This window comes from Oreochromis niloticus, linkage group LG15 (genome assembly GCF_001858045.2).
Source record: "Oreochromis niloticus isolate F11D_XX linkage group LG15, O_niloticus_UMD_NMBU, whole genome shotgun sequence".
Classification (NCBI taxonomy): Eukaryota; Metazoa; Chordata; class Actinopteri; order Cichliformes; family Cichlidae; genus Oreochromis; species Oreochromis niloticus.
Genome location: NC_031980.2, coordinates 12,063,487 through 12,082,124, shown reverse-complemented (window position 1 = coordinate 12,082,124; position 18,638 = coordinate 12,063,487). Strand labels below are relative to the sequence as shown.

At 42.0% G+C, this 18,638-nt stretch overlaps 2 protein-coding genes and 1 long non-coding RNA gene across 5 annotated transcripts in view; 2 read left to right on the top strand and 1 right to left on the bottom strand.

Moving 5' to 3' along the window:
• afg1lb (AFG1 like ATPase b) overlaps positions 1 to 1,411 on the top strand; it is a 31,485-nt gene extending 30,074 nt beyond the window's left edge. For both annotated transcript variants that reach the window (XM_025899151.1, XM_005454747.4), the window contains 2 exons: positions 317 to 424; positions 695 to 1,411. In XM_025899151.1, the coding sequence (XP_025754936.1) occupies positions 317 to 424; positions 695 to 841 (255 nt within the window). In that variant the 3' untranslated portion in view covers positions 842 to 1,411. The remainder of the gene's footprint in view (positions 1 to 316; positions 425 to 694) is intronic.
• Positions 321 to 4,364, bottom strand: LOC112842482 (uncharacterized). Of its 2 annotated transcripts, none has more exons than XR_003214263.1 (3): positions 4,163 to 4,364; positions 2,191 to 2,274; positions 321 to 450 (listed from the first exon to the last, which is right to left on the bottom strand). It is a non-coding gene; the product is annotated as an uncharacterized LOC112842482 (long non-coding RNA). The 2 variants fall into 2 exon arrangements; XR_003214264.1 differs by lacking the exon at positions 4,163 to 4,364 and adding an exon at positions 3,646 to 4,151.
• A 162-nt stretch (positions 4,365 to 4,526) lies between these two features.
• Positions 4,527 to 18,638, top strand: part of foxo3b (forkhead box O3b) — a 43,490-nt gene continuing 29,378 nt past the window's right edge. The window contains exons 1-2 of the mRNA XM_005454618.4: positions 4,527 to 4,772; positions 5,092 to 5,803. Coding sequence (XP_005454675.1) covers positions 5,255 to 5,803 — 549 coding nt within the window. The 5' untranslated portion in view covers positions 4,527 to 4,772; positions 5,092 to 5,254. The remainder of the gene's footprint in view (positions 4,773 to 5,091; positions 5,804 to 18,638) is intronic.

Sequence of the window (18,638 nt, the reverse complement as noted above, 5' to 3'; positions counted from 1 at the left end):
AAGGCGCTTTAAATTGTAAGCTAAAGACCCTAAAGTAACACAGAGAAAACCCCAACAGTAAGTCAACCCCCTATGAGCAAGCACTTTGTGACAGTGGGAAGGAAAATCTCCCTTTTAACAGGAAGAAACCTTGGGATTGTGAATGAGAGCACTTTTGTCATATCAATGAGACAATAACACATCCCACAATAAAATTTAAATTTATTAATTCAAGACAAGGAATTAATGTATGAGTAAGCTACCAGTAAACAGACACTTAGCCCTTAATGTTATAGAAGGAACTGTCATATCGCTCTTTCTTGGCCCCTTGTCCAAGGTGAGGGTGGTGCTGCTGGCAGATGCTCCTTTGGACCGGCTCTTTGTCCACACTGGAGGAGATGATGAGAGGGACCGACAGCTCCTGGATGACCTGGGCCTCAGCGAGGTATGGTCACATCTCTGTTATTTATCCTGTTGAATCGGATATCACTATATTATTTTCTTTTTTTAGTTTAATAACAAACTGGCTTGTTGCTGCTATTGAAGTTGAGATCCTGTTTACAGAAATGCAGTATTCACTTTCACATATTTACACACAGATGTACAGACTGGAGATTAAATAGATGACTCTACACTCATCTTTCTCCCCTGCTGCATAAACATTTCTCTTTTGAGTATACAAGTTGCCAACTCTGGTGTCGACTCGTCTATTCAGGAGGCAGCAGAGCGGCTTACCCTCTTCACAGCCGAGGAGGAGATCTTTGCCTTCCAGAGGACAATCTCTAGACTGATGGAGATGCAGACGGAGGCATACTGGCTGGAGGGAGACCGCAGTCGCAGAAAGAACCACAGTGAAACTTAGCACCTGTTCCTAACTGTCATGATAATTATCTACCTCCACACAGCACAGAGCCCTAAGCACTAACACTGCATAGGAGATGCATTCAGTTTAACAGAAGAAGAAAAGACCTGTTGGACTGTTTTGGGAAACCAAAATCATCTTTTTTTTTCTTCTTCTTCTTCAGGGAAATCAATATTTAACAAGCCAAAATAAAGCATAGTACCTGTGTGTGTGTGTGTGTTGTCCTTTTTTTCTGTCTGGTCGTTTTTTGTGACATGTGCTATCTCCCCATTGAGAACTATTTGTTTTAAATAATATGAAAACCTCTCTAAAATGAGTGAACCACATGCAAAGGGTGCTCGCTTTAGTGAGGGAAGTGTGTTTCACTGCAGTTGGTTACTGCCCTCTAGTGGGTGGATGTGAAAAGGGTAAGATGTTTTCAAGCTGTCCATTTGAGCATTGATGTTGATTTCGGATATGCTTGCTATTATTCAATATACTTAACATATTTTATTTTAAGGAACTTCTGCCATTTTTGTAAGCTTTCTATGAAATAGGACAGAAAATAAAGTTAACTTTGTCTTGCAATAATATTTGTTTTATTTGTGCACAATTTGAATAGATCTTTAAATTTGTACCTAACAACTTGATCAGTAAGTTTGCGCAAATCTAATTTCTGGTTATTAAAATATAAATATATTTCTTGTATATCAGCTATATTTTCATGTAAATTCAAAGTCAGTTGGAACTTTAGCTGTGTTATCCATATTCGTTTGCACTTCCCTCACATGAGCCTGTAGGAGGCGGCAGAGGGCTTATCATTTAAGGATAAGGTCATCACAGTGCACGGCTCCATACCGGACAAGCCCACTCTGACTACAGACTACATTATCTAAACCAAGACCGTTATGTAACACAGTTTGTTTGTACGAAGTGTCCATCCAGCCAGTATCATGGAACAAGTAGCTTACAAAAACACTGAGGTAAATGTATAATCTCATTAGATTTAAGCGTGCACACCTACACACACATACACACGATGTGGGTGCGTGTACACACATCATGTGTGCAATCATTAAAATGTGCTTGAGTGGGTAGTAAAAGATCCAAGTCCACCCACCATACAACTTTCAATTAAAGTTTGGGGTTTGTTTGTTTTTAAACGATCTCCACCCACGAGGAGGCCCCTAATCCAATCAGACCATTATGCCATTTGGGGCAAACATCTGACATAAACAGAGAAGGCCGCCCTTGCTTTGTGATTGTCTTAATTGGATGATTTACGCTGGCTTAGAGGAATGTTTGTCGTCTCAGTCCTGCCTGGATTCTGGCTACCCCATGCTGACATAGGGAAGACTAAAACAGTTCACCTTTTGACTCCTGTCCACCGTCATATCATCCATTCGCTCATCAGGCTGCTGCCTAAAACTGTCCTGATAATGTTGTGATTTCACCTGGAGGAAAGAAGAGGAGTTAAAATTCAGATGCTTTTTGATTCGTGTGTGTTGACAATCCTGGATTTACAAGGTTCAGAAGGGGCATGTAGGGTGAAGCTGACTTATCTTGGCGCACAACAAACTGGCCTAAAAAGGAAGTAGAGTACATACCTTACACTTATTAAATATTACATACAATAAAAGAAAATATAAGCATATTATTTTAAATGTGCATGTCAATATTGCTGACCAGCTGACAGAGCAAACAAGTCAGTAATTGGTCTATTCAAAAAAGTATGAAACATCTAACATACAGCCCACTTTGATCTAAAGTGAGACGAATATATATATATATCATTAAAACACCAAAATCTGTGCCCTCCTTTACACTTTCAAAGCCATCCAGCTGGCCCAATTCTGGCCCCTGAGCCTTATGTTTGACACCACTGATCTAAAGGTTGAGGCTTTTTTGGCTCAATAGATGCCATAAATGTGCTCAAGAAACAACTGCTACTGCTATGGAAGAAATAAAAAACTACAAAACAAAATAAGCTATACAAATAAAGGCAATTTTAAGGTCGATAAGAGCAGATTCAGTGTAAAAATGCCTCAAAGTTCTTGAAATAATTTTAAAAAATAACAATCGGTGCATCAGATTTATAGTAGTTAGAGCGGGGGGAAACCATCAAGTGTAGTTAATGATTTAGTGCTGCAAAAATATTAAACCCAAACAAAATCATTCTTAAAATTCTCCCCGAGTAACCAAACACTAACTCCCTTCGGATATCTTGAAGGTTCAGCCTGATATAAAGCAGCTGAAAGATAAAAGTGTGATCATGTTGGTGAAAGTCCACAGGGCTTTTTTTGTGTGTGTGTGTAAACTCAGACATCCTGACCTCCCGCTGAACATCCACTGAGCATTTAACTCTGTAGTTCTCGGCAGGCGCCAAACTGCTGCATCAGGTATTCTCTTTGACATGAAGGGAACAAAAACCATCCCACAATGCGTGTGTGTGTGTGTGTGTGTGTGTGTGTAATTCTGTACAGTACACACTTTAGCCTGCTGCTGTGGATGAGCGTGTGAGCTGTAGGCTACCAGGCCACCTGGGAAAATGTGTGTCATTGAGCACAGTAAAACAATAGTGTTAATAATAACAACCAGCTGATACTTAATGCTTGTGCACTGTGGTGAGATTTACTCAAAGGCCAGCAAATGGATAATACATTGTTTATTTGCATGATCTGACTGGTAGTGGAAGCAATAACCCTTAAATGTGACAATGACGCCATAGAAATTAAATGTGATAAATCACCAAATGAAAGCAGCACATAAATTCTAACGTGTTATTGGATCAGATGCTTGAAAACATACAGTAATGTAATGCTTACTGTAATGCTGTAATGCTTCAGTGATATTTTTCCTTCAGTCTTTTATGAACGCGCATTCCTGCACAGAAAGGCGAACACGCGCGCTCGGTGAAACAAAGACGTGGACGAGGCTCTTTTGAAGCAGTCAAGGTGGAGGAGGAGAAGGAGCGGGGAGGAGGGGATGGAGGCCCAGAGCATCACTTACTGGACCGAGAACCATCTAGGATTACTCTCCTCATCTCTAGAAGGGGTGACGTAATTCTGGACTACAGTGGGCGTGGTCTGGGCGTGATTGACTGATTAAAGGCACAATCGGCCACTGAACTTTGAGTACTGAATAGGAAGTTAACTTTAAAGATGAATGTAAATCAGTATGTTTTTTAAATATTATTTTAATATAAATGTTTTAGATGTGTTTTGGCCAGAAAACGAGTAATTTTAATATTGCATCATATATAAAACTTGATAAATGTAACAATTTATAAGGTTTTATAAAGCAACTGACATTAAACTTGTTGCTTTTAAAAAAAATATTTACCTGTACCTGTTGTGCCACAAATTCCATTTCCTGAAACAAAATGTTAGCCGCAAACTTTCCATTAACAGTGAAATCCTTTCTGAAGTAAACATGTTAGGGACTTCAGTGTTTCTCCCTCTTCCTTCTCCTCCTGTGTCCTTTAATTTCTTTGCACACCACTGACATGTCAGGACGTGTCCCAGCCGTGCAGCAATCTATAGTTCCAGCCTCCTCTGCGCGCAGAGATACAGGCGTCCGATATAACTGTAGTGTCACTTTAAAAGGCGATCCCATGCGCAGGATCCAGGGGGCTGGTCCTTAATCGACTTGCGTGCGCGTGTGTGTGTAAAGAGAGTGTATGTGAGCCTATGCATGCGCGTGTGTATGTATCACAGTGTGTGGAGAGCAGATCGAGATACAGTAGTAACCCAGAGTGAGGTGGCAGTCTTATTCCACATCGACACCGACTTGCCCTGCATGCGTCCTGTCTGCCTTTACATCGCTGTGCGCACTTGAGGAGTGAAAGAGAAAAGAGTCAAGATGGCAACTGGAAGTGGCTGTGGACAATCCGGGATTTAGTCTTTTCTGTATTTTGAGGTTTTTTGTGCGATCAAGTGACCGGCCGTGCAAGGTATTTAATTTAAAGTGTTCGTAACAGATTTATGCCCCAGAGAAAGGAAGCTTTATCACTTTCTCCTCCGCCGCTGCTCTCCAGATTCTTGCAGCAGGAGGGGATTATGCGTAGAGCTTATGTTAGTGAAGTAGTATTTTATTATAAATGTAGTGAAGATCACGGGGTGCCATGTTTAAATAGTACTAGTGTGGCTTCACTGACACACTTAGCACTGTGTTTTGTAGACTCGTCTTTTTTTTTGTTGTTGTTGCTTTTTTGCTTTTCTATAACGAAGTGCTTTGGGTTTGATTCTTGCTTTTCTTCCTGTCCTTCCCAGGCGTGAATAACTGAAGTTTTTCTCTGGACTTATCTGCTATAGAATTAGCAACAAAGGACGGGAGCGCGCATTCATGGGATGCGACTTTGACAGCTCTTCATTTCTTGTCCTGTAACTTTATTACCTGGCAGCGGGGGCGAGATTGTGATTGGAGCCGGAGAGAATGGCTGAGGCTCCGCTCCCCGACACACTCCAGGACCTGGAAGTGGCTATAGACCCGGACTTTGAGCCCCAAAAGCGGCCAAGGTCTTGCACCTGGCCTCTGCCGAGACCGGACTCGAGCGCGGTGAAGCCGGAGAGCAATGACACAGATATTATACCCGAGGAAGAGGATGACGAAGAGGACAGTGCCACCGCGGCTGCCAATGGCTCTGGCGCGGCGGCAGAAGATCAGAGTAGCAACAGTCCCATTGCCGATGGAGCGCTCTCCTCACCCGGCCAGGAGAGCGGTGGCTCCCCGCTCTCCACACACTCCCCGACGGCCACCCCTGGCGCTGTGAACCCCAGCAGCTTGTCTGCCGTGCAGACCCCAAGGAAAACATCATCTCGCCGTAACGCCTGGGGGAATCTCTCCTACGCCGACCTGATAACCAAAGCCATTGAGAGCTCACCAGAAAAGAGACTGACACTGTCCCAGATTTATGAGTGGATGGTGAGATCCATCCCTTACTTCAAAGACAAAGGCGACAGCAACAGCTCCGCAGGATGGAAGGTAAGAGTCTTCCCACCATCCAGCCCACCAGCCCCCCTCCTCCCCCCCTTCCTCCATCAAAACAAAAACAAAAAGCATGTGGCTTGCAAACCCACTGACGTACACTCACAAACAGACACTCACATGCACTCAATTATGCCAAGACTGTAGATCCCCCCCCTTCAGCTTCTATTTATTTGGGAAGTCTGGCACTCATTACACCTCTCATTATCATGCTAATGGAAATTACAGAGCAGTAAGAAAACACAGGTTTTTTTAAGGTCATTTAAGATCATGAATCTGCTTAATCAGCTTGAGGATTGGTAACTCCTTTACATAATTATTTTCTAAATGTAACAAAATGTGACATGAGGAGCTTATTCCAAAAAAACATTATAAGACTTGGAAAAATTCCAAGTTCCTGATCCGTGATATTTCTTTGATGGCTGGAAATGGAGCAAACGAACACTTGAACCGGTTTGTCTGGAAACACAGTGGCATATTTTGAGTGAAGCGGTGCTACATAAGACTCTCAAAGAATGATGCAGTTATATAAGACAGTTACTGAACAGCAGCTAATCCGCTTGGCCAAGGAGCTGAATGTAAACATAACAATTTAACACTAATGCTCTGTGGAAACATTTGAATCCCGAGGCCTTCCTTTTATGACTAACCTCTGCAATGAAACCTCACTGTGGTTGGTTCAGTGCACCCATTCAGTCTTTTTGTGGTTGCGATACTAGAATGACACTTTTGATAGTCACTTTGTTCATATATATATATATATATATATATATATATATATATATATATGTGTATATATATATATATATATATAAATATGAGCTACATTTCCATTATGCTATTGTAACCACAGAGGCCCTGTTTGCTATTTGTTATGTAAACCTTGGCAGGGATCTGCCAGTCTCCTGGGTCAGGTAGGCAACTGCCAAGGTTGCTGATCCTACCATGGGGGAATTACATAAGATCTGCCCTGAGTTTGGGCGAGCTGTTATGCATCGATCTGGTGACTGAAAAGGCATATGGGGACTGTGAAAAAAGAGAGGGCGTAGGAGGGAGGTACAAAAGGTCAAAGAGCAGAGATTAACACCCACCATAAGATGAAGGATCGGTCCTATGGGGGCCCATATTTTGTCAGGGCTTCTCAAGTTTTCTTATGTGATATGGTTCGGGGTGTAGCCTCATCAAGGCCGAGTTCACCGTCACCATGCAGGGCTGTTACTCCTGGAATTTCGGGCATGAGGGCCAAGCTGTCAGAGGTTTAGTGTTACACATGTCCTGTCAGTAAATTTTGGCCGGGGCTCACAGCCTATGCCTTCTTCTTTCTTCTTTTTGTTGAATAAGACAGGCAGACTCTAGCTGCTTTAGGGTGTAACAGAGTTTTGACGTCTTTTTCTATCACAGATCTGTGATACAGAGTGGTGCAGTTTATTTTAACCAGGCATATTTCATTCAAGTGGCCAGTGTGTCTCTCAGCGTCATACTACCCGTCACGTCCTTTGTAGAGATTCTAGGAAATGAGCAGTGAGCAACGTTTATTGAGCCCATTAGGATGAGTGCCTTGAGGTTTCCAAAAAACATCTTTTGTGAATCAGGTTGGATTTGTTTTTAGCCTGAGCAAAGGTAAACACAGAAATTAGAAGCCTGGATCAGGAATCTTCAGGATACTTGCCAACTGACTAACCAGAAACATATTCTTGTGCGTGCTGGTTTGTTTACATGTGTGATGCTGAGGAAATCTTTCCATTTAGTGTGTTTTGGTGCTGGAGCGGTGGTAGCAAATTAAATAAAGTGGTTCGTGTTTGCAGGTTTCCAGACTGCAAGAACAGAGAGTTTTCATTCCAGCTGATCTTGGGCTTTACTTCCAGTGGCGTTTAGGGATGTGAAATACCATCTCCAGGGTGGTGATGTTTATCAAAGCCACAAATTCATTAGGTGTACTTCCACAGCTGGGATGATTTTCCTTCATAGAGGAATCCAGTTATTCAAAGTGTGACACAAAAGGTCTCAAACTGGAGAGAAAAAAAGTTAAACATGTTGCAGGGATTCACCAAATCTTTATTGAAATCTGTGTTGAAATAATCTGTGATTCTATAACACTGGATTTTTTTAAACGATGACACTTCTACAGCTCTGAAATAATGAGCAGGCTTCTCAGCATTAAGGCCTGAGCATGTCCCAAGCTGTACTAAGGCGTTAGTGAAAAGCCCATGAAACTAAAGACAGCCTGCAGAGCCCAGTTTTTAGAGGACTGCCTCTGCACGGGGACCTCAGAGTCCCTTTCCTTTGCTCTTAGGTTTCACCTCCACACAGAGGTTTGAACACCTACAGTTTCATGCACCCAGGGCACCTTTGTTGAAGAGATTTGCTGAGCAAATCCTAGTAATCCTCCTGAGGTCTCTCTCACAGGTTCCCACCTACAACATTGTGCTCCATGTCTTTCTCAGTTAACCATCAGCCTCAGTAAAAGCAGATAGCCAACAATAACGCTTTTATTACCTTAGATTGTCTTTAACCGGGGACGGAAACTGGATGTTCTTTTCCTGAAACATTTACCATTTGTCATTAACTTGTTCTCAGACACTGAAAACAAGTTTTCATTTCCTAAGTTAAAAGAAAAACTGTATCTTTTCTTTATTCTTATCAAAAATTCTATACTATTGTCTTTTTGCCCTCAGAAGCAGAATCAAATGAGCATTTTTCCTGATTGTGCTTGACCAGATATACCTAACTTTTTGGACTGAACCAGTAGTTGGAGTTTTTCAGCAAAGGTTCTGTCCTGGTGGTGGTGGTTGCGGGTGGGGAGGGGGATGGGGGGGGGGCGTGAAACGTGTGCTAAAAAGCTTTGGTATGGCGGGGGAGTGAATCTCAAAATAGCACACATGCATGCACATGCATAACACTGGGTTTGTGTATGTGTGTGTGCGTGTTGTTTGCATAAACCAAAGATTAGGTGCACCTGTGTGTATTTCTGTGCAAGTACACGCAAGTATTCTCAGCTGCAGTGAACTTTGTGCTCCAGTGTTACTTAACCTCGCTGTAATAGGCTCCCTGTTCCCAGTGGCTGCCCGTCACAGGCCAAGTCCTAGTTATGTCACATTGGTAATTAAGGTTAAGAGGTTGTAACAGCTACACTGCACATAAAGTACGGTTATCGCCATCTGATATAAAGTCGATTGCTTAAGTTCTTGTCTGTGTGTGTGTGTGTGTGTGTGTGTGTGTGTGTGTTTTAAACAGGGTTAGACCAGACATTCCCACACAGACATGCTGAGACATATCTAGTGCATTTGTCTGGTCATGTTCGGGCTTATCGCCAAAGTTCAGGAGTTCTAGTTTATGCCATGTAAATTAATACAGGGATCTGAAATTAATTTTATTGATTAGATTATGTTAGTCTTTAAGATCCTTATGGTTGCAACACACTTTAAACAAATCTTAAAGTCCTTGGATAATTGATGGTTACTTGGAGAGACTTCACGTTCAGCTGAAACCACAGAACACTGAGTCACAACCACATGAGTTAAAGGCACCTTATCTGATTCTCACTCTACAAAGAGAAAAGAAAACAGGTTCATCTACAGAACAACTGCAACAGTCGCACACGCAGGGATAGAAACAGGCTCCCGACCTAACCGTTACACATTAGACCATCTGACTTTGTGTGGAAAACAGAGTTACAATAAGCCTGTGTTTGATTATCCAGGCACTCCGAAACAGTTGATTCTATGGAGCCAAAATTATTTATTGTTTCTATTAGAGCGGGACAAGGTGGAGAAAAGGGAAGGAGGGGAAAAATACGCTTTCTTCACTTTTCCTTGCTCATTATTCCAGTGTTGAGTGATGAGATTTATTTGGCTGATAGGAGCCCAGCTTGAGTGCAGATCGAATTCTAGAAACGGCAAATTAAATAAAACACCAGAAAATAGTGAAAATAGTTCTTCATATGAACTAAAACCCTGCATGCCATAGTCACCTTTTTATATGACTATTCACCTGATCTGTTCTGAAAAGACGTGATTGACCAGTCTCTCGTAATAGGGCTGGATTTTCTAAAGCCTAAAACCAGAGTCCAAGGGAGGCAAACGAGTCTAGTTCCCTCCCAGACCACTTAAATTACAGTTGTATTATTAAGGATTTCTTTTGTCCAGCCAGAGGAAAAACATGTGGCCTACCTCAGCTTTAAGTACTCTTTGAGGTTGATGACGGGATATTAAAGAAACTCTCATAATACTGAAGGAGAATACCAGAAAAGATTAGGCGGGAGAAATGGGTGGTGTGTGTATGTGTCTGTTTGTATGTGGAGCACAATCTGAAGTCCTCTCAGATGGAGCTGGGAAATTACCAATGTGAAGGAAGTGAAGCCAAAAAAAAGGAGTATCAAGACAGTAAGAGGAGGGGACGAGAGGAGGGGGCCAAGGGGGTAAATTAACAAGCTTTGCTCTAAATTGGGGTATTACAACTGCCCTCTGGCTGTGATTCCCCAAGGAGGGGCGTGAGGGTGTGTAAGACGAAAGGGACAATGGGTTATAGGAACCCACCAGCTCCAGGCTCCCCCTCAAGTGTGAGTAGCGTCTTCCAGAGCAGTCAACCTCGGTGTGCAGGAAACCCCCAGGTTCTGTTCCAGTTCCATTTCCAATCTATGGGAACATCTTCTTTAAAAGGCCCACACAGCTTTTTCCCATCTAGATGTGCGTCTGAAAATTATTCTATAGGGACAAAAGTATGCGGACAAATCAAAATCACATCCATATGCAATTTCTGCATAAGTCGTAGGGAGAAATTATGCCGCAAGACCAACTGGGAAATCAATCCATATAAGCTTGTGGGTGAGATGGTGGGAGAGGATGGGTGATAACACCTGGCTTGGAGTCAGTGTAAAGTCAGGGCTTCAGTTTCCAAATGTGTTATTTTAAAGAGGCCATAATCAGCAATGCTAAGAAAACATTGCAAAATAGGAGCTCCCATTGGCTTACAGAGAGAGTGTAGTGAGCCTGATTGCATTGCTTAGCTGTACAACTTTAATATTTTGGTTTACTCACTCTGTATTTGTCATTTTCAGCTGTTCCAAACTGTCTACAGACAAAAAGCTTAAAAAGCCATAGTTAGAGATCGTGTGGCTTAAGATGTAGGTTGGTGACATATATCAATGCAGATGTTTTCTGACACTGTACTCACAAAACTATCTGCACTTGCAGATTTAAAGACTTGGTTTGGCAGGAAAGGGTGTTTCCCAAACTATATTGCAAGGTTATGCACTATTGTCTGATATTCATTTGTGTGCCGAAGCATTTGGATTCCCCTTTCAGTGGAACAAGGAAACAATAATTAAAAACTTACAGATGAAAGATAACAAAGGTGTCCAAATACTTTTGGCCACTTTTGTACGTCAACAAGTGCCAGCATCTGCTTTTCTTTCTCTTTCATTATCTTATCAGTCTATCCATCTGACTCTGCATTAAAAACTGTATTCTTCTTCAGATTTTCTGTCATAATTAATCAGGCCAGTGAAACACACAGAAATAAGTACATTTTGAACTCTCCTGAGGGATTTGTATGTACTTAAGGACTTCTGTCAGGAGGCTGGACAATAAAAAAGCACACTTTCTGGTTTCTTTCTCTCTTTTTCTCTTAATTTTCTGGATCCTCACCACCCATGTCACCCTCAGAACGATCTGTTCTCCTCAAAGACACTTCTCAATTATTCAGTGCACTTGGGATGAATTCAGATCACCATATTAATTTTTAAGGGCCTGTTCTTGGCTAAAGGCGAACCCTCTCTCACCATTTCAGTCTCTCCTTCATTGCTTGAACTCCTCTTCTTCAGTCTGCTCTCCTTTTCTCACTCTCACTCCATCCCTCATTATTTTCCTGCCAGCTCCCTCATTTGTCTGGATGTAAAACACCGTGGTGAGCCAAAACAAGCCATTCCCCTGTAGCTTGCCGCTGCTCCTCTGAAGCACAACTCTTGAGATCTGTTGTGGGCTCTAATGAATGGAGATAAATCTCGGTCCTCTCCTCTCATTAAGGAAAAAAGACAAGAAGGAGTCATGGCAGTATCAAGGGAGTATCCTTTTTTTTTTTTGGTGGCCATTATAGTAACGCAACACTGTTTTTGAGACACTCAAGACTTTATAATACAAATGAATAGTCCTAAAACCTCAGTGGAGCCCAGCTGTGTTTTGACAAGGCTTGGATTTTGGAAGCAGACCGGTCATAGTGTGTGTGTTATGTGTTTTGCATGTGTTAAACAGACACATGCCTGCACATGCCCAGTTATTGATAACATCTAAAATACAAACACGTGTCCTACACACGAATTGCAGGTTCAAGATGAGGGCTTGGTTTGACTCAGCATTTTAGCTCATGCAGTAAGGGATTAAGGCTCCAGTGTACCTGCCGGTTTGGTTGCTTCACACGCCAGATGTAATATGATCACACAGCCACATCCATTTACACTCAAAGGTTTTTTGAGACTTCTGTACTGATATATATCAATAAAACAGCGGTAAAAACCAATACTCGAGTCTTCAACCCAGCTGTGGCAGCAGCGGTCAAAAAATCCAGGTTATAAAAATTAAGAGGTGCACGACTAGCGGATACAGCAGGTACAATGCTGTTTGGCATCACACCAAGGGCACCACACATGGGTATAAAATTGCTCTAGGGGTGGGTGATATGTTGAAATTTTCAAACAGACTACCATCACCCCAACATTTGGTGACTGTGATTGAGAGTTTGCTGTTGTATATGTGTGCAGCATCCCCCGTCCTCTCAGTCAGATCCATCCTTGCTTGCAGCCAGTTTGAAAACCAGTCCAAGAGGTGATGTCACGGCTGCTATGTCCATCTTTTATATACAGTCCGTGTGTCCAAGCCCATTAACGTCAACGTGCTGAGAGTCTCTGTCAGTATCTATGTCCAGATCTCCATTATATCTCAACACAACAAAAAATTGGGTGTTTCCTCAGCTTTTGAACAGGATTACACAAACATATATTTAATTAATGGACTTTAGACAAGGTGGTGAGTGGGTTTTGTTCCCGTTGGACAGAGCAAGGACAGCTGTTTTCCCACTGATGCTGGTGTTTATGCTTAGCTCAACTAATGGGCCCCTGATTCAACTGCATATTTACTCTACAGGCAACAGAATGGTATCAATTTATCTTATCTAGCTTTTGTTAAGATTGCATATGAGCACATTTATCCTCATTTTTAGCTGTTCCCTCAAACACTTTTAAGAGGCCTAATTTTTCGTTAGTGTTGTTGATTATTACTGGCTGTGTTACAGTTATAACACAGTTATTTCCCACAGCCGGCGTGCTAACAATCACAGGTGGAATTTTCCCAGAGGATTATTTTAAGTTCTTCGTCGCTTCATAAAACTGCAGCTATCGTGTTGCAGATTCTTTCCAGAGCCTGTTGAATCACATTAGTGACGCTGCTATCGAGGCACCCTCACACTGCAAAACATTTGCTCAGCAGTTTATACAACATCAGATTACACTGGTCTTTTTCCAACTGTTAGTGCACAAAACTGGTGTTTCAGCCAGATAACTGCAGCAAAAGTGCACAGCTGAAGTTGCAAGAGTCATCACCAGCTGCTAAATAAAGAAAGTTCCAAGAAAAAGAAATCAGAAATGTCCACATATGCAGGTATTTTAACATCTAGGAACAAAACCTGACTCTGCAGTGGTTTATTTGGTGGTTAAACATTAGTTTTTACCTGAAGGGCTTCAGTTAAATCCCGTATAGTAAGTTTGAAAGCATGTCATTACTTGTCTTCCTGCTCCAGCCCTACTGTTCTGTAATTGACCCATGCCTTCAACCTCCCGAGGGAAAGGTTAACCAAAGCACTTTTCTAGGTCAGAGTCTGAGCAGGAAGGTTCAAGATAGAATCCAGAAACGCTAGTCTGGAAAATACACATGCTGCTCTGAGACACACCGTCTGTCTGGCTCTGTAAAAAGAAATAAAACATGGAGGAAAACAGCAATTATACATCCCCTTTAGCCCAGTTTGCTCTTTCTAAATAAGCTGATTAGCAGCTGGCCCGAGCTGCGTATTTACTGCATGCATGTATCATCAGTTTTGGTGAATAAAATGATTTTCCAAATGCCTTGAAGTGATGTGCGTCAAAATATGACTTCCTCCTCAATCTGCTGAAATCCAGTTGATTTATATATGAACACAGCATGCAAAACAATAGGCTTGAATACAAGAAAGGAAATATTTTGTTTCTTGAAAACAGGAAATGAGCAGTGAAGCAAAGGAAGTCTTGCTGGGCAGTCAAGAATATAGCTAATGACTATCCAAAGGGCTGCTATCAGCCCAGCTGCTGTAGGCGTGCGCGTGCGTTCATATGCATGCGTGCGTGCGTGTGTGCTTAAAGGCCTGCATACCAACAGGGCGAGGGGTGGGGTTTATTTATCTGTCTCCATAGCACCCGACAACTTGTCTTTCAGGTGGGGGGTAAGACTTGCAGTTTGGGTGACAGCTGATAACAAGGTGACCTAGTGAACAAGTTGCTTACACACACACACACACACATGCACACACACACATGCAGAGTCAGCATGCATGTACCTCCTGCTGTGGCGTTACATTTCAGTTTCTCTGATAACCACATTGCTAAAGAGGGCCCCTTCTCTCTCTCGCCGCCTCCTCCTCCTCTATAATCGACTCCCTTCGCCATCCCGCACACCAACATGTACTAATAAACACACAGTGGCTTATGTGTTGACTTTTTATGTATTTTTAGATGTGTATGTGGGGAGGGGGACTATAAACAGCAATGTGTGTTTAGCAGGTAAGGCTCCCAATATCTCCCCTCTGCGCACCCGCGCTCTCTCAACAGATATCTGCCTGAGGCGTGTTTGAAGTTATCATTTCTGAATGTGGCTCTCCAATGTGGCTTTTAAACTTTAATTTGTTTTCTTCTGAGCTTGTCTCTTTCAATCACACCGCTCCACCTATCTGGCATCATCGACTCTGTAAAGGACAGGATGAGCTACCGTTCCTGATTAACATTTAATTGAGTACAATAAAGCTTTCTGTGGTAGAGGAGCGAGGAGAAGAAGAAAGAAAGAGAGAAGAAAAAAACTCATACCCCTCCGTGTCAGTAAGAGTGATAACAGCAGATTAAACCTGGATTACCTTAGATTAAGTGTTTTGGAAGCCACAGTCAAGCTACATTCAGGTGCCCCACCTGTGTGTATGTGTTTGTGTGTCTGTATCTAGGTGTCTACGAGCATGTATCACATGTTTGCAAAAGTGTGAGTCACAGAATAAGACAAAGTGATTATGACTAGCTCTCAGTGGTGTGATATATTAGCTTAGTGTCTGTCATAACCATAGAAGAAAATAGTTCAGGTACTTTCCACTCTGAAGACTCTGAACTGATCAAAGTACACTAACAATATTCAGCGCTAGTGCCCGCGAAGAACTGAATTCCGATTTGACACATCCAGCGAATCTCTTTGTTGTCTAATAACCTGTTCAGCTTGTATTTAGAGTAGAAATAGTAGAACATCCTGTCTGATGTTAAAAAAATCACTAATAATGTTATTTAAATAAAAAAGTAATTTATTCCAGTAAAAGTTCAGCATAACCACTAAATTGACCTATTTCCACCTAAATAAAAAAACCTCAACCTCTGAGCATCTAGTAAAAACCAGTGATTGCCCGGTTACTGCATTGGATATTTTGCTGTTGTACACTCATTGCAAGTAGTTGCGGTGACCAACTGGTCAACTAATTGCCGACTGGTTGTATTCCGGTTATATTCCTACATAAAAGCAAGGGTCCCAAGCGCTTATGTCATTTTGCAGTTAAATCGCCGTTCTGCAGCAACTGCATCACTATTTATGGAGCGATTTCTAAATTTCTTTTTCACATCTATGAGATTTGCAAAAGACAGAAAAAGATTTGAGACGTATCACAGGTTGCATTTGATTGCCAACTTGTCCTCTGCAAAGCGGTAGCAGACTGACTCCGCCTTATTGCTGTTTTATCGCCATCTTGAGGCACCGATGTTGCTGTGTAGATGGCAGCTGACTGCGAGAGGACGCAGACTTTGTCCCCAGCCATTTTAGAGGTGATGACATCACATCATCGCAATAATTTTGTTTGTGCCACAGTCTCCAGCCACTGTTTTACCCAGTGTGACTATAGCATCAAACAGTAATGAAAACAGTTCTCATAGTGAGAAAGTGCGCTGACATTTGGTCCGGCCAGGGTGCAGTTTCACATGCTGTGGATGCTTTCCAACCACAGAGACTTGATAACCCAGATTTGATAAGCAAAGGCTGAGAGTGGCATCAAGCAGCCACCCTGCCAGCCACCTGTTCAACCCACAGGCTTTCTGTGCAGACACACAGCATTCTTTTGTCTCTGTGTAACCCTATAGGTCGGAGTCACACATGCAAAGCGTGTCAGTTTCTGGTATGAATTACACAGCCTAGGATGTGTTGCTGTACACATGCTGGTCTCCAATGTTCCACATCCTCTATGCATCATTAAAATTAGGGAATGATGTTTTCAGTTCTTTCTAGGGATACAATAATAGTTCCCATAATGTCCCTACAGCAATTTCCCCACACAAAATATGGTCCCTTATTGTGTGTGTGAGCTATATGTACCAACTAAGATGTGAGTGGTTGGCAGTTCGGGCTCCAGTGGGCCTCAGGGTCTCAATCTTTGTCATGAAGTCACAACAATGGCCCAGCACTTCAGAGGTTGTGTGTATGTGTGTGTGGATATGTTACTGTGGGATGAAAGCGAGCCATTGTTGAGCCTGCTTCAGCCACTGACACAGAAAGACGAGGCTGATGGCAGCAGCTGAGGTTACATCAAAGAGTGTGTGTCTCTTTGTATTCAGTTCTTTACATTTATACATCTGGACATGTTTAAACATTTTACACAAACACATTTGTTTGTCTTGTGTCATTTATGTTTTTCACTAGTATCAGATGTCTGAACCCCCCCTTTCCCTGGTTGCATGAGAGGCTAACTGCGAGGGCAGAGAGAAACACACAAGGGATAGAATTTCAATTAGACATTTTTCTTCGAGGCACTCTTTACTAACTGGAATCCATCTGCTTTGGGGCGGTACACAAGCGGTGCAAAACTGAATCTGTGAGCCAGTGAAGCCACTCACCACCTCTCATTTGCTGGTTTGGTCATAACATACGTGCTTCATACCTCACACTTTGGTTTTCCCTTTTCCTGTCTAATATCTCATTCTCTGCTCCTTTATTGGTGTGTGTGTGTGTGTGTGTGTGTGTGTGAACATCATGGGTTTCAAGCTAATCACTTTAATAGCTCCCTAGCTTTACGCTAGGATCATTATGAGTCTTAACGTGTGTCTTCAACAATAATGACATTCCCGTTTAGTGCTAATTAACAAATTTGTGTATGTTAATGAGGTAACCATTGTACCTGCTAAACCACATGTTGTTTGTATGTATTAGCATGCTAATGCTAGCTTGGGGCCTTAACGACAATCTTACTTGCATGCTATTGATTCGCTACTAACTGAGATAACTGGATTGTGTCATTTATTAAATCCAGTCTGGTGCTGTTTTCCATTTACTGTGTCATATGTAAGCGGCACTTCACCAGTAGACCCTTATGTTTTGCTAGGACGATAGCGATTATAGCATTTAGGGAGCTAACACAAAGCGTCAGCAGTGTGGAGACGTTTCCCATTTTCCTTGGCAGCAATTTCTGTTTGTGAGTTTGTAATAATTTGAGGTTTATTGTGGTTTAATGGCAGGAGGGGATGACAGAAAAGCTTCACTCTTTTTCATTCTGTTGTATAAGGATTAACAATTTAGGTACAAGTACATAACAAGTTATACTTTCTACTCAAAATCACTTTCTTCACAGTTAGGAATAAATGAACATCCTGATGTTGCCTTACATATTGAGGTTTTGCAGGCATGTGATCACTGAAACGTGCAGCAACTGATTTCACCCAGTGAGAGCCAGAAACGTCCAGGAATCATTGCCAACAAGTTTGGATTACATTTTTCCTTAGCAACTGGTGACTATATCACATCCAATCTATCTGGCATTTGATGATGTCATGCACTGAGACACTTCAATAGAAGAATTATTTCATAATTGTATTTCTCTGCTTGAGATTCTTTGCTTTTCAAAGAGAAGTACAGCTCAATAATTTAACACTGTTTCTCCAATGAGTATCTGTACCTGTAATGGGACTGGTAAAGCTTAAATCTGGCCATCCATAATTACAGAATTGCAAAGTATATAACTCAAGTCTTTAAACTGATTTGGTTGCTGTCACTATAATCATATATTTGCTGATTAGAGGATAAGTCAATAAATTACCTTGAGTAATAAGAAAAGATCCAAGATCCAAGTTACAAGGAAGGGAGATTACAAGGTCACTGTGGAGCTTGGCTCCTTCCTTATTATTTCTTCCCTCCTCTTATCTGTTATCATTTATGAGACCTAGGTAAACCTCTCTGTTTGCACACCTGGGTTTTACAAGAGAGAATGGGGGGAGGTTAGGAGCTTGATAACGTTCAGCAGAACAGAACACAGCCACATAAGATATGGGTAGATCTGATAAGCACGCAACAGCTTGCTGACAAAGCAAAAAGTGACTTGACCTTCAGCTGAATAACTTTTAATTAAGGAACACGATCTCAAAGTTGAAGCGCTTCCCGAAGAGTGTTGCAAATGAATTCAGCCCTTTTAAGGTTGAAGGTAAAAATCTTGCATTAGTGTTTATTAGATGCTATATTAAACGGGGGTGTATCTACCTTTACCTGATGAAGAGAAAGGTCAAACTGATGGCCCCAGTAACCCTCAG